At 43.0% G+C, this 14,487-nt stretch overlaps 1 protein-coding gene and 1 non-coding gene across 3 annotated transcripts in view; one reads left to right on the top strand and one right to left on the bottom strand.

Moving 5' to 3' along the window:
* Window positions 1-565: 565 nt before the first annotated feature.
* TRNAS-GGA (transfer RNA serine (anticodon GGA)) lies at window positions 566-641 on the top strand. Its single transcript has one exon. It is a non-coding gene; the product is annotated as a tRNA-Ser (tRNA).
* Window positions 642-8,076: 7,435 nt separating this feature from the next.
* The window catches only part of YWHAE (tyrosine 3-monooxygenase/tryptophan 5-monooxygenase activation protein epsilon), a 67,377-nt gene continuing 60,966 nt past the window's right edge, over window positions 8,077-14,487 (bottom strand). The window contains exons 6-7 of one of the 2 annotated variants that reach the window (XM_066263088.1): window positions 10,681-10,725; window positions 8,077-9,009 (exon numbers count right to left, since the gene is read on the bottom strand). In XM_066263088.1, coding sequence (XP_066119185.1) covers window positions 10,718-10,725 — 8 coding nt within the window. In that variant the 3' untranslated portion in view covers window positions 8,077-9,009; window positions 10,681-10,717. The remainder of the gene's footprint in view (window positions 9,010-10,680; window positions 10,726-14,487) is intronic. The other variant, XM_066263087.1, reaches the window with a different exon arrangement.

Genomic DNA, 14,487 nt, shown 5'->3' with positions numbered 1-14,487 from the left:
TAGTGAGCTGATCAAATGGGATTTTCATACACTACTGGTAGCACTGTAAAACAGTACCACTTTGGAAAATGTTTTGCAGTTATCTATCAAAGCTGAACACATGTATTCCCTACTACCCCGTAATTCCATTCTTAGGTATATATGCAACACTAATGTAAACATGCATATACCAAAAGACATGCACAGGAATGTTCAAAATGTTATTTGTAACATCTAAAAATTGAAAATAAGAGTCCATCCATAGAATTTATAGTGGTATCCTAATACAACAGAATACTATAAAGCCATGAAAATACACTATTATTAGGCAATGACATCGACTAACCCCACAAATATGTTGAGAGAAAGAAAGTTGCCTGATCTGTGGTGGCGCAGTGGATAAAGCGTCGACCTGGTAACGCTGAGGTTGCCGGTTCAAAACCCTGGGCTTGCCTGGTCAAGGCACATATGGGAGTTGATGCTTCCTGCTCCTCCCCCCTTCTCTCTCTCTCTCTCTCCCCCCCCCCCCCGGCTATAATGAATAGATGAAATTTAAAAAAAAAAAAAAAAAAAAAAGAATTATTAGGCCCTGGCCGGTTGGCTCAGTGGTAGAGCGTCGGCCTGGAGTGCAGAAGTCCCGGGTTCGATTCCCGGCCAGGGCACACAGGAGAAGTGCCCATCTGCTTTTCCACACACACCCCCTCCTTCCTCTCTGTCTCTCTCTTCCCCTCTCGCAGCCAAGGCTCCATTGGAGCAAAGATGGCCCGAGCGCTGGGGATGGCTCCTTGGCCTCTGCCCCAGGCGCTAGAGTGGCTCTGGTCACAACAGAGGAACGCCCCAGAGGGGCAGAGCATCACCCCCTGGTGGGCAGAGCGTCACCCCCTGGTGGGCGTGCCGGGTGGATCCCGGTCGGTCGCATGTGGGAGTCTGTCTGACTGTCTCTCCCTGTTTCCAGCTTCAGAAAAATACAAAAAAAAGAAAAAAAAAAGAAAGTTGTAGGATTCCACTTATATACCAAGTTCAAAATCAGACAAAACTAACCAATGTCAAACAATATACGGGTTTTGTTGCAGGGGTAGTAAATTACTCAAAGGGAACATAAAGGAGTTTTTTAGATTGATTCTTCTTTTTTAAGGGAGGATTGGTTTTTAGAGACAGAGAGAGGGACAGAAAGAGAGAAGCATTAATTTGTTGTCCCACTTAGTTGTGCATTACTGGTCACTTCCAACATGACCTGACCAGGGATGGAACCCGCAACATTGGCATTTCAGGGTGATGCTCTAACCAGCTCTGAGATAACTGGCCAGGGCTCTGTTCTTTCTTGGTATGACTGGTAACTAAATGGTGTGTTCCCTTTGTTAAAATTCATGAATAAATTGTACAGTTTTTATGTACTTTTTTTTTTTTCAGAGAGAGAGAGAGGGATAGATAGGGACAGACAGGAACGGAGAGAGATGAGAAGCATCAATCATTCATTAGTTTTTTGTTGCAACACCTTAGTTGTTCATTGATTGCTTTCTCATATGTGCCTTGACCGCGGGCCTTCAGCAGACCAAGTAACCCCTTGCTCAAGCCATCGACCTTGGGTCCAAGCTGGTGAGCTTTTGCTCAAATCAGATGAGCCCGTGCTTAAGCTGGCGACCTTGGGGTCTCGAACCTGGGTCCTCCGCATCCCAGTCCGACACTCCATCCACTGCGCCACCGCCTGGTCAGGCTATGTACTTTTTAATAATTAAATAAAACTTACTTGAAAATAAGCCAGCCCTAGCCAGGTTGCTCAGTGGATAAAGCCTCATCCTGGTGAACTGAGCTCACAAGTTCAATTTCCCATCAGGGAATGTATGAGAAGCAATGAGTGCACAAATAAATGGGACAACTAAGTGGAACAGTAAGTTGATGCTTCTCTCTCACTTCCTCCCTCTCAAAAATCAATGGGAAAAAATAAAGCCCAACAATGTATGTTTCTGCACATCTTCACAACATAATATAAAGCTGTTTGCCAAGCTGGAAGTATAATTTCTTGATTTGGCTTACATTTTTTAAATGCAAATGAAGTTGTATTTTTTTTTAATGTTTTTAAAGGTTGGTTGTTCCTACAATTTGTTGAAAGCAAATTCTGAGAGTTCTACAGGTATTACAGCCTGTTTAGCATGGCTACTAAAATGCCATTAATTAATGGGAAAGAAGTCTTCGATGCTGAAATAGCCCTATCCAAACCTATACCATATAGCATCAGAATTTTAAATGGCAGAGGGCCTTTGTAGAAAGCCCCAAAAGAAGCAATATAGGATGGAAGCATGAGTGCCAAGTGTTTTCAGCCTAACTGGAAAAATAGTGACAGCTTTAGACAGGGAAAGAAAACCCCTGGACATGATCACTGCCCAGATTGTGCAAGTACCATTCTTTTTTTTTTTTTTTTTTTTCTGAAGCTGGAAACGGGGAGAGACAGTCAGACAGACTCCCGCATGCGCCCGACCGGGATCCACCCGGCACGCCCATCAGGGGCGATGCTCTGCCCACCAGGGGGCGATGCTCCGCCCCGCCGGGTTGTCGCTCTGCCGCTACCAGAGCCACTCTAGCGCCTGGGGCAGAGGCCAAGGAGCCATCCCCAGCGCCCGGGCCATCTTTGCTCCAATGGAGCCTTGGCTGCGGGAGGGGAAGAGAGAGACAGAGAGGAAGGAGGGGAGGGGGGTGGAGAAGCAAATGGGCGCTTCTCCTATGTGCCCTGGCCGGGAATCGAACCCGGGTCCCCCGCACGCCAGGCCGACGCTCTACCGCTGAGCCAACCGGCCAGGGCCACAAGTACCATTCTTAACTTAGACAATTCATAATCACTGATTACCTACTTGTCCAGGATAACTTGTTGCTCCAACTGTAAAAAATTACTCTTTTTTATTTTTTCTTTTCTAAGTGAGAAGAGAAAGACATACTCCCACATGCACCCCGACTAGGATTCACCATGCAACCCCCATCTGGGGCCAATGCTTTGGCCATTTTGGGCCGTGTTTGTAAACTGAGCTATTTTTAGCACCTGAGGGAGGCTCCATGGAGCCATCCTCAGTGCCCAGGGCTGATGTGCTCAAACCAATGGAGCCACAATTGTGGGAACAGAAGAGAGAGAAAAAGAAAAAGAGAAGGGGAGGGGTGGAGAAGCAGATGGTCACCTCTCCTGTGTATCCTGGCTGGAAATTGAACCCGGGGCATCCACACGTCTGGCCACACTCTAGCACCAAGCCAAGCCTCCAGGACCTAAAAATTTACAAATTAAGCTACAGGATTTTTTAAAGAAATGCTTTTTTTTTCTTTTTTTTTTTCATTATTCTGAAGCTGGAAACAGGGAGAGACAGTTAGACAGACTCCCGCATGCGCCCGACCGGGATCCAACCGGCACGCCCACCAGGGGCGACGCTCTGCCCACCAGGGGGCGATGCTCTGCCCATCCTGGGCGTCGCCATGTTGCGACCAGAGCCACTCTAGCGCCTGAGGCAGAGGCCACAGAGCCATCCCCAGCGCCCGGGCCATCTCTGCTCCAATGGAGCCTTGGCTGCGGGAGGGGAAGAGAGAGACAGAGAGGAAAGCGCGGCGGAGGGGTGGAGAAGCAAATGGGCGCTTCTCCTGTGTGCCCTGGCCGGGAATCGAACCCGGGTCCTCCGCACGCTAGGCCGACGCTCTACCGCTGAGCCAACTGGCCAGGGCTTTTTTTTTTTTTTTTTTTTTTTTTTTTTTTTAATTTTATTTATTCATTTTAGAGAGGAGAAAGAGAAGGAGAGAGAGACAGAGAGAGGAGAGAGAGGGGGGAGGAGCTGGAAGCATCAACTCCCATATGTGCCTTGACCAGGCAAGCCCAGGGTTTCGAACTGGCGACCTCAGCATTTCCAGGTCGACACTTTATCCACTGCGCCACCACAGGTCAGACCAGGATTTTTTAAATTGCAAAAACAATTTATGCGGTAAGCCTTTCTGACTCTTCCTTTTTTGACAGTAGCCACCTCAGAGCTCTAAATATATTTATCACATATTCTAATTCAATTCTAATGATTAACACACATTACAGCTTTGCATAAGCTTACCTCAGAAATGTTAAAAAAAATGGGTTTTTTTTAGTGAAAGAAACAGAAAGGGGAACAGATAGAGACAGACAGGGAGAGAGATAAGCATCAATTCTTCATTGCAGCTTAGTTGTTCTTTGATTTTCTCATATGTGCTTTGACCAGTTGGCTCCAGCCAAGCCAGTGACCCCTTGCTCAAGCCAGTGATCTTGGGCTTCAAGCCAGTGAACCAGGCTCAAGCTGGCGACCTCAGGGTTTCAAACCTGGGTCCTCTGTGTCCCAGGCTGATGCTCTATCTACTGGGCCACCGCCTGGTCAGGCAAAAAAATATGTATCTTAAATGGCTACTTTAGGATAGAGAAAATAGTTTCAATAAAACACTGAGTTCAACTCCCTATTTCAGTTTTCCTACTTGCAAAATGCAGGTGAAAATTCATGTATTATCACTTATATGCTACACTGCAGATACACTTAATAATGAGCACATTGCCTGGCACACAGCTAATACTCAGTGTGAGCTAATTATTGTCAATATCGTTTACAAGCCCAGTAACTCTGGGATGTAAAACAAAATAGGCTTTAATTTTGCTTATCTGGTTTGATCCAGCATTTTGATCCAGTATCACTTCCTCCAAAAATCACAATTCCTTTAATCATACATTTTAAAATTTTATTTATTTTTTTGTATTTTTCTGAAGCTGGAAACGGGGAGGCAGTCAGACAGACTCCTGCATGCGCCCGACCGGGATCCACCCGGCACGCCCACCAGGGGGCGATGCTCTGCCCATCCGGGGCCTCGCTCTGTCGAGACCAGAGCCACTCTAGCACCTGGGCCATCTTTTTTTTATTTTATTTTATTTATTCATTTGAGAGAGAGAGAGAGAGACAGGGGAGAGAGAGACAGGGGGGAGGAGCTGGAAGCATCAACTCCCATATGTGCCTTGACCAGGCAAGCCCAGGTTTCAAACCGGCGACCTCAGCATTTCCAGGTCGACGCTTTATCCACTGCGCCACCACAGGTCAGGCCACCATCTTTTGCTCCAATGGAGCCTTGGCTGCAGGAGGGGAAGAGAGAGACAGAGAGGAAGGAGAGGGGGAGGGGTGGAGAAGCAGATGGGCGCCTCTCCTGTGTGCTCTGGCCGGGAATTGAACCCGGGACTTCCACACGCCAGGCCGACACTCTACCACTGAGCCAACCGGCCAGGGCTCATACATTTTAAAATTTTATCAGGAATCTGTTAACTATCACTTGTAACAATTTTCAAAACAATCTTTATGCCAGTTTTTCAGCACACTCACTCTCCTCTCTGTTGTAAGATCAATACCACAGCAGCTAATTTATAAACTATTAAGTGGCATTTATCTGGGGCAGGAGCCAAGACAGATGTTTACATATTATTTCCTGACTTCCCCTTAGAATAATCTATTCTAAATTCTTTCTCATCTTCCTAGAAGCAAAATGTAACATTGGAGATTTGTTTTTCTGGCCATCCATCCCAGAACCCAATCTATTCACTGGTGCAAACATTTTAGGAAGTATCTGTGTTTAAAACTTTTTACAAGTCAGCTCTCTGGTCAGGTTGCTTAGTTGTTAAAGCGTCGTCCCAATATGCCATGGTTGTGGATTCAACTGCAGTAAGGGTACATACAAGAATCAACCAATAACCCTGGCCAACTGGCTTAGTGGTAGAGCGTAGCCCTGGTTGTGTGGATGTCCCGGGTTCGATTCCTAGTCAGAGCACACAGGGCAAGCACTCAACTGCTTCTCCACTCTCCCCCCCTCGCTTTCCCTCCTGCAGCCATGGCTCAATTGATGTTGGCCTCTGGTGCTGAGAATGGCTCCATGGCTTCCGCATCAGATGCTATGAGCTAGGTTGCTGAGCAATGGAGCAATGCCCCAAATAGGCAGAGCATCGCCCCCTAGTGGACTTGCTGGGTGGATCCCCACTGGGGAACATGTGGGAGTCTCTCTGCTTGCCCTCCTCACTGAATTTTTAAAAATAACCAGTGAGGGCCCTGGCCGGTTGGCTCCGCGGTAGAGCGTCGGCCTAGCGTGCAGAGGACCCGGGTTTGATTCCCGGCCAGGGCACACAGGAGAAGCGCCCATTTGCTTCTCCACCCCTCCGCCACGCTTTCCTCTGTCTCTCTCTCTCTTCCCCTCCCGCAGCCAAGGCTCCATTGGAGCAAAGATGGCCCGGGCGCTGGGGATGGCTCTGTGGCCTCTGCCTCAAGCGCTAGAGTGGCTCTGGTCGCAACATGGCGACGCCCAGGATGGGCAGAGCATCGCCCCCTGGTGGGCGTGCCAGGTGGATCCCGGTCGGGCGCATGCGGGAGTCTGTCTGTCTCTCCGTTTCCAGCTTCAGAAAAATGAAAAAAAAAAAACAAAAAACCAATGAATGTACAATTAAGTAGAACAATCTCTCTCTTCTCCTCTCTAAAAATCAATAAAAATTGAACTTTTTACAAATCAAAGATTTAAGAATTATACTTAAAACAAATTAACTGCATCAAATTATAATAGTAATTTGAATTTTTTTTTTAGAGAGGGACAGATAGGAACAGACAGGAAGAGAATGAGATGAGAGGCATCAATTCTTCATTGCATCACCATACTTGTTCACTGATTGTGTCTTCGTATGTGCCTTGACTGGGGGACTACAGCTGAACCAGTGACACCTTGCTCAAGCCAGCAACCATGGGGTCATGTCTATGATCCCACGCTTAAGAGTAACCCTGTGCTCAAGCTGGTGAGCCAAAGCTCAAGACAGCAACCTCGGGGTTTCAAATCTGGGTACTCTACATGCCATGCTGATCATCTATCCACTGCTCCACCACCTGGTCAGGTGTAACTTGAATTTCTGTGTAAATCAATTGATCCTCAAAAATGACTAAACTAAGAGCTAAAGAACACCTTTCCTGACCAGTTACAGGAAAGTGGGAGTGACACTGTCCTTACATCCCTTTCTGCAACCTTCCAATCTTTGACAGGGATCTTTCTGAAGACCAACCATCACTCTCTCTAGTACCCCACTGGTTTCTTTGGGGGGCAAGTTTTCTCTCAATACCAAGATTGCCACATCCTTAAAAATCCTCATAGCACTGTTTGCTGAATAGTCTACACAACCAAGGAACCCTTTCACACTAAATTCCTGATATAGATTGATCTCAACTAAAATATCTAAAAACGGGGTCCTTGGGTTATGACAGTCTCTACGTTTCGAGTCTACGACACTCACTCCCATAAAAACTTTTAAAAATTGAGACGTTTCGGCTTACGCCATTAGCATCATTACAGAACAGTGTACAATACAGTATGTATTTATGTCCTTTCCCTTTTTCTGTGGCTTAGTTGTATTTTTACGTTCTACGTTATGATTTTACAATTGTGTTAGGCTAGGTGAGTGATTTATGCTAGGGTGTGTTTCAACTTAAACCAAAATTCAGGTTACATCACTGTCGTAGGAACGGAACTGTGTTGTAACCTGAGGACCCCCTATACGTTGATGTATAGACAATCTCTGGAAGAAAACATGTTTCTAGTAAGAGGGTCCCAGTTATACTACTGTTTAACCATGAGCACATGAACAACTGAGAATTTAATTATCTTCTTCTCTGTCCCTGCCATGACCTTGACAGTGACAGCAAGGGAGTGTGGGGTGGGGTTATTTCTACCTCAGCTTGAGGATTACTCTGAGATATTCAGCTATATTTGGTTATTCAACCCAAAACCTCATGCTAGAAAATAATCCATAATCATACTGTGCATTTAATACACGTTTGTGCTTTAATGATTAAAATAAATTCTGTGTTGCTACCTGGTTTAGAAGACAGGACAGGTAATAAATTGACCTGGACTACTTCAGTGTTCTTCAGAGCCAGGTTACAGGTCGTCTTTCTTTTTTTCCAAAAACATACATCATCTTTGGGAAACAGACAAGCATATATAAAAAAGAGATCTGATCTTTTCACATTCAGGCAAATAATACTATCAATGTGTTTAGACTAAAGCTTTTATTTTAGAAAGATAAAAGATGGAGGCACAATAATATTTGGCATTTTTAATTTAGGTTTGTTTTTATTTAAGTTTAATGTTAATTCCATGCTGTGTTTCAGTAAGAACAATACAGATTCTGTATCTGTGGCTCCAGTCAGATATCCAGTAGTACAAATTAGCTTCAAGTTACACATACTGAACAAAAGAGGTTGAGCGAGCGAAGGAGGGGTGAAGGGAAAGGGAAGGAGAAGAAACAAAGAATTGAACACGCATGCAGGCTTTTCCATACCACCTTCAATGCTAAACCTGCTTCAGAGGGAGAGTAAAAGTAGGCAAGAATGAGCAGCCACGGACTATTGAACTGTTACCAGCACCATGCTTTTCAGCAACATTTCAGCAGAGTTTGAAACACTTTTTACAGCAAAACCATTACAACAAACTCCCCAAACAATCTCTCACAACCTCAAGGTAACGCCCAATCAATTTTAAACATTGGTATAAAATTCAATTTAAACAATTAGAAAAAGGAAAGATGATATCATGTGTGCCTCTATAGTGTGATTAACCTCTCTTAGATGCTTGCTTCACCTAGAAGTCTAATGGCTTTCAAATGTAACTCTCAGTTCTAAGGTGACCTTGCCACATCTGGCAGGAGACAATACAGTAATGCTGAAAAAGCCTCTATGCAGTCCTGTTAGTGTCTTAAAGAACCTAAAAGCTGGGACCAGTAAAATCCACAGAAATTCACTCTTGCCTTTAAGAACTTTTGAAAACTGTTTTAAAAAAAACCAACAGGGCAGGAACCTAAATTCTGAGACCAAATGTAAAAGTCAGATTTGGTGGTTCTCAGTGACAATGGGGAAATTTCCAAGGGGGGGAGGGATGGAAAGGAGTAGGGTGGTCAGAGATGGTTTCTCTTGTTGGCTTTTATGTCTCACTGATTTTCATCTTCCACATCCTGCAGCGCTTCTTTATTCTGCTCTTCACCTGCAAAGAAGGGTGACAGTTAATTACTTCATATTGACTAAATTAAGCTGTCATGGTCACAAGCACAGGTATCATTTCAAGCATAAAGATTCCTTGTATTTGCTACAACTGGTATTAAACACAGACAAGAAAAGAACTTCTACCGTCCTTGACACCTGAGATGCCTAAGTCAAGAGGTATTGCTGATCAAGGTCCTATATACTCAAAAGTCAGAATAAAAACAAAAGCAAACCAAAGAAACTGACACAGTAACAGTCAGTGTTTTTATGCTAAGTAAGCTCTTCAAGTTGAAAGCCAGGGTAACTATATTATTAAAATGATTTTCAAGCTTTCGTGTATATTGTGTCAAAATACCCTTTGTCAATAACGTTACCTTATCAAGCATCAGGAATATTATACTATTATTTACAAAATCTAATTTACTCAAAAGCTTCGTAACAGAAATACTCCAATCAAGATAACTGAGCAGTAAAATGCTCCAAAAGACTTCTACAGTTCAGAAGAAAGGGTTCTGCTTTTATAAATATTTTATATTTTGTCTCTTGGCCAGTCACACCAAACCATACCCAGATTTTTCACTCCAGAGTGAAACAAGCATGCTCAAAGTAAACCAGACCGTTGAGGTTATTAAAGAAGGGCATTTGGACGTGTTCTCTCATGCTATTTTTTTTTCTTTCTGAATATGATGAATTAACCTGAAGAGGTTTAACTGCACTATGACATGCAACAGAAAGCCAGCCTATTCATCTACCTATTAATAAGCGCATTAAATAAGTCAGCCATAATAAAGAAACATGCAGGCTTTTACTAAAAATTAAAGCACGTAAAAGTTACATTCTGTTGTGCTTTTAACAAACCACTAATAATCCCTACATATTACTAGTTTGAATCAAAATTATTGAAAAATTTCAATAAATTCAACATTCATAAAATTCAAGTTCAGACCATCCATCCATCCATTCATATTGCTTGTTAAAATTACTTCATTAGGATGGACAATGGCAGTAAGTCTGGTTGCCTACAGACTTAAAGCATTTAATTTACCCTGAGGAATGCTTTTCAACAGTCTTAAAGACCTTGGTATGCTGAACGTTCAATGCTGTCATGGCAACAAGGGTTAAGTAAAGACTAGTTTGTCATTTTAAAATTTCCTTTGTGATAAAAACATCGATATGTGACTCTAAAAAGTATTTGAGGTAAAGATTTTTGATTCATATACAGAAAAAGATACACAAAGACAAAAATACTCATTTAATGAGAAAAGAAATGATGGACCACCCAACTATTATTCCCCAAAGAACAATAATGTATTCAAACGTAGGAAATGACAGGAACATTCACTCTCATTTTTTACAGCAATATAACTGCCAAAATATGGTTAAACATAAACAACATTACAGCACACTCTAATTCACTCATAAGCAAACATCAGGTTTGCCAAAAGTTCCAAGTAACTTTGGCATAAAAATATTGCCAGATATATCACACCCAACCAAAGGTGATGGGTGGGGTGGGAAGTGGGGGGGAGAAACACATCATCAATGTCTTGGGTTTTACATCCTGGAATGTAGAACAGGCAGTTTTGTAAGTGACAGGATGATGATATGCAAGCATGATTAGTGAAGAACCAAAACTAAAAGCAGAATTCACTGTGCCATGATAATGACTTACAAAGTAGTTTTTAGGAAAGGAAGAGTTGGATTTTCCTTTAGGAATCTATATTGCAAGGAGAAAGGGAGGGAGAACAATCACATGAAAGCAACATTACAAGAAAAATAAAACGAGAGCAGACAAAGGAAAACATCAATGATTTAGAGGAGTCAGATTTTGGTCTTTTTGTTAAACTTAGCTCTAAGAAATACTCTATTTCTTTTACCTTGAAGAGGATGAAATAACATCCTGAAAAAACTGGCAAATAATTTCCCAGTACCCACAATAATGTATAAATACAGATTAATTTTACTAAAAAATATTAAGAAAGTGCTTGAATTTTCAAGTGTTATCCTATGTTTCATAATTCCAAATATTTTATAACAAAGCTCATAAATGAAAATTACTTTGTTTCAACCAAATTTAACCAACTCTTCAATTTACAAAGTAAAAAGGAATTGAAATAACTAGATTTCACTAGATTAAAAGAAAACAAAAATCTTTCAGTATTACTCTGTGCTAATGTAATAAAATGTCTTTGAATAAAGAGACTTCCCAACTATAAAAACACAAGCAGTTTGTTTATAAAGAAAATATCCTATTTGGCCCTGGCCAGTTGGCTGTTTTCAGAGTATTGGCCCAGAATGAGAATGTCCTGGGTTTGATTCCCGGGTCAGGGCACACAGGAGAAGCAACCATCTGTTTTCCTACCCCTCCCCCCTTCTCTCTCCTTTCTCCTCCCACAGCCATGGCAGCTGTGGCTCAATAGGTTCTAGCTCATTGGCCCCCGGCACTAAGGATGGCTTCGCAGAGCTTTTCAGCACCTCAGATGCTGAAAAACAGCTTGACTGCAGGCACGGCCCAAGCTAGGCAGAGCATTGACCCTACATGGGGCACATGCAGAAGTCTGTCCTCCCCTGCTCTCACTAGGAAAATAAAAAGAAGAAAAAATATATATATATCCTTTTATAAATGATCCATTTTATAATATGACCAAGAAAAAGAGTGCATGGTTCTATATAAAAAATTGACATTTAATTAATCTGTGATTAATAAATTTTTGGTTATCAGTGATAATAAACAATACTCTACCACTAGAAAATATAAGCTTTATTTCTATTTTTTAATTTAACAACTTAGTTATAAGAGCTGGCATCGAGAATCTTAAGAAAGAAAAAAAAAAAGAAAGACTCGAAAAACAAAAAACAGCATTTCCCTCAACTGGTGGTGGCGAGTGGCTGAAGTATCGACATGGGATGCAGAGGTCCCAGGTTTGAAACCCTGAAGTCTGACTTGAGTGTGGGATCATTAACATGATTCCAAGGTCGCTGGCTTGAGCCTAAAATTGGTCACTGGCTTGACTTGAAGCAATCAATGAACAACTGAAGTAAAGCAACTATAAGTATATGCTTCTAATCCCTCTCTTCCTTCCCTCTCAAACCATCTAAAAAAGAAAAGAAAAGGAAAGAAAAAGGCATCTCAACCCAAGTCACCTTCTTTGTTAACTTGAGTGCCTGCCCTGTGGTGGCGCAGTGGATAGTGTCAACCTGGAACACTGAGGTCCCCAGTTTAAAACCCCAGGCTTGCCCAGTCAAAGCACATGCAAGAAACAACCACTATGAGTAGATGCTTCCTGCTCATCCCAAATACCACCTTCTCTCCCCTCCTCCTCCTCCTCCCTCCTTCCCTTTCTTTCCAAAACCAATGAATTTATTTTTAATCTTGGGGGAAAAACAAAACTGTCCCCAGGTCAGAGAAGTATAGTTTACTTATTAGGTCAATACCGCTAACCAAACTTTCCTCAAGCTTTCCTTTTACTCCCACAAACAGGCAGATATATTAGTTTACTCTGAGCTGAGTGTGACTATGAAGAGTCCACAGCTATTTGGCCAATTCTTAGAAGTTATTGTTAGAATAATATAGAATTTTACAATTAGAAGAAACCTAAGTCATTAGTTCAAAGATGGTAAATTGGTCTTGAGTCCCACAGATTGGTGGTACTGGTTGTCTAAAGTGCTGTGTTGAAAAATAATTGGTGCCCTGGCCAGCTGGCTCAGTAGTAGAGCATCAGCCTGGCATGTGGATGTCCCGGGTTCGATTCCCAGTCAGGGCACAAAGGAGAAGCAACCATCTACTTCTAGCCCCCACCCCCCACCCTCGCCCCCACAACCATGGCTCAATTGGAGTGAGTTGGCCCTAGGCACAGAGGATACCTCCATGGCCTCAGCCTCAGGTGCTAAGAACTCAGTTGCTGAGAAATGGGGCAATGCCCCAGATGGAATAGCACAGCCGTCTAATGGGTTTGCCGGGTGGATCCGGTTGGTGCACATGCGAGACTCTGTCTCTGCCTCCCTCCTCTCATGGAAGAAAAAAAAAAAAAGTAATCAGTGACTCCATCTGGCTTTGTTGGAAAAGTATGCAAGTCAGTCACATAAGCTACGTATCTCAAGCCAATCCCTGTCATTTAAATACTTCACAGAGCTGGTAAGCTCTAGAAGCTGAGTCACTCAATTCTCACTTTAGCACCATAACCCAAGATAAGTCTAAAAGCTTCCTCTATCCTACTAGAGTTAAGGAAACTGACAATTTATTATTACATGCCTTGAGAACCATTCTAAGGAGCACCTTTAAAAAATATAATGTGGCCTGACATGTGGTGGAGCAGTGGATAGAATGTCGACCTGGAACACTGAGCTCATCAATTTGAAACCCTGGGCTTGCCTGGTCAAGGCACATATGTGAGTTGATGATTCCTGCTCCTCCCCCCTTCTTTCTCTCTCTCTCTCTCTATCTCTCCTCTCTAAAATGAATAGTCTTTAAAAAGTATATACAGTAATGCTTCTAAAGACACTAAGCTATGTCGGGTCAAACGAGACTATACAGCTAGCCTCATGAAATGCAACATATGCTTCAATTTGGAGAACATACCCTTAAAAGGGCTGCAGCTAAAGATGCCAACAAACTTTTTGCTTCTGCTTCCTATCATCACCTCCACCAACTGTAAAACTATCTATAGATACATCATATGATGTAGTTTGTCCTCCCCTGTTCAATGATCTGAGAATGAAAATGACTCTTTGGAAATAGGCAGAATAGAATCAGCTTTAAAATTTTAAAAAGTCTGGCCGTACTGGGGGTGACACAGTTGGCATCAGCCTGAGTGAGACACTGAGGAACCAGGTTCAAAACCCCAAGGTTGCCAGCTTGAGTGTGGGATCACTGAAATGATCCCATGGCCACTGACTTGAGCAAGGGGTCACTGGCTTGGCTTGAGGCCCCCAGTAAGGCACATACAAGAAGCAATCAAAATGCCTAACCAACATGGGGGGTGTTATATTGTGTGAGACACTTGAATCCATGTAAACAGAATAAATTAAAATTAATTTTAAAAAAAGTCTGACCAGGCGATGGGGCAGTGGATAGGACATTGGATTGGGACGCAGAGGACCCAGGTTCGAAACCCCAAGGTAGACAGCTTGAGCATGGGCTCATCCAGCTTGAGCGTGGGCTCATAGACATGACCCCATGGTTGACGGCTTGAAGCCCAAGATTGCTGGCTTGAGCAAGAGATCACTCTCTCTGTTGTAGCTCCCACCCCCTGTGTCAAGGCACATATGAGAAAGCAATCAATGAACAATTAAGATGCCGCAACAAAGAATTGATACTTCTCATCCCTCACCCTTTCCGTCTGTCTGTCTCTATCTGTCCATCTCTCTGTCTCTATGCTTTATAAAAAATTAAAAAATAAAATAAGCCTGGCCTGTGGTGGCTCAGTGAATAGAGCAGGGGTCCCCAAACTACGACCCGCGAGCCACGTGCGGCCCCCTG

The sequence above is a fragment of the Saccopteryx bilineata genome, chromosome 2 (genome assembly GCF_036850765.1).
Source record: "Saccopteryx bilineata isolate mSacBil1 chromosome 2, mSacBil1_pri_phased_curated, whole genome shotgun sequence".
Classification (NCBI taxonomy): domain Eukaryota; kingdom Metazoa; phylum Chordata; class Mammalia; order Chiroptera; family Emballonuridae; genus Saccopteryx; species Saccopteryx bilineata.
This window is presented reverse-complemented; position numbering and strand designations above follow the sequence as displayed.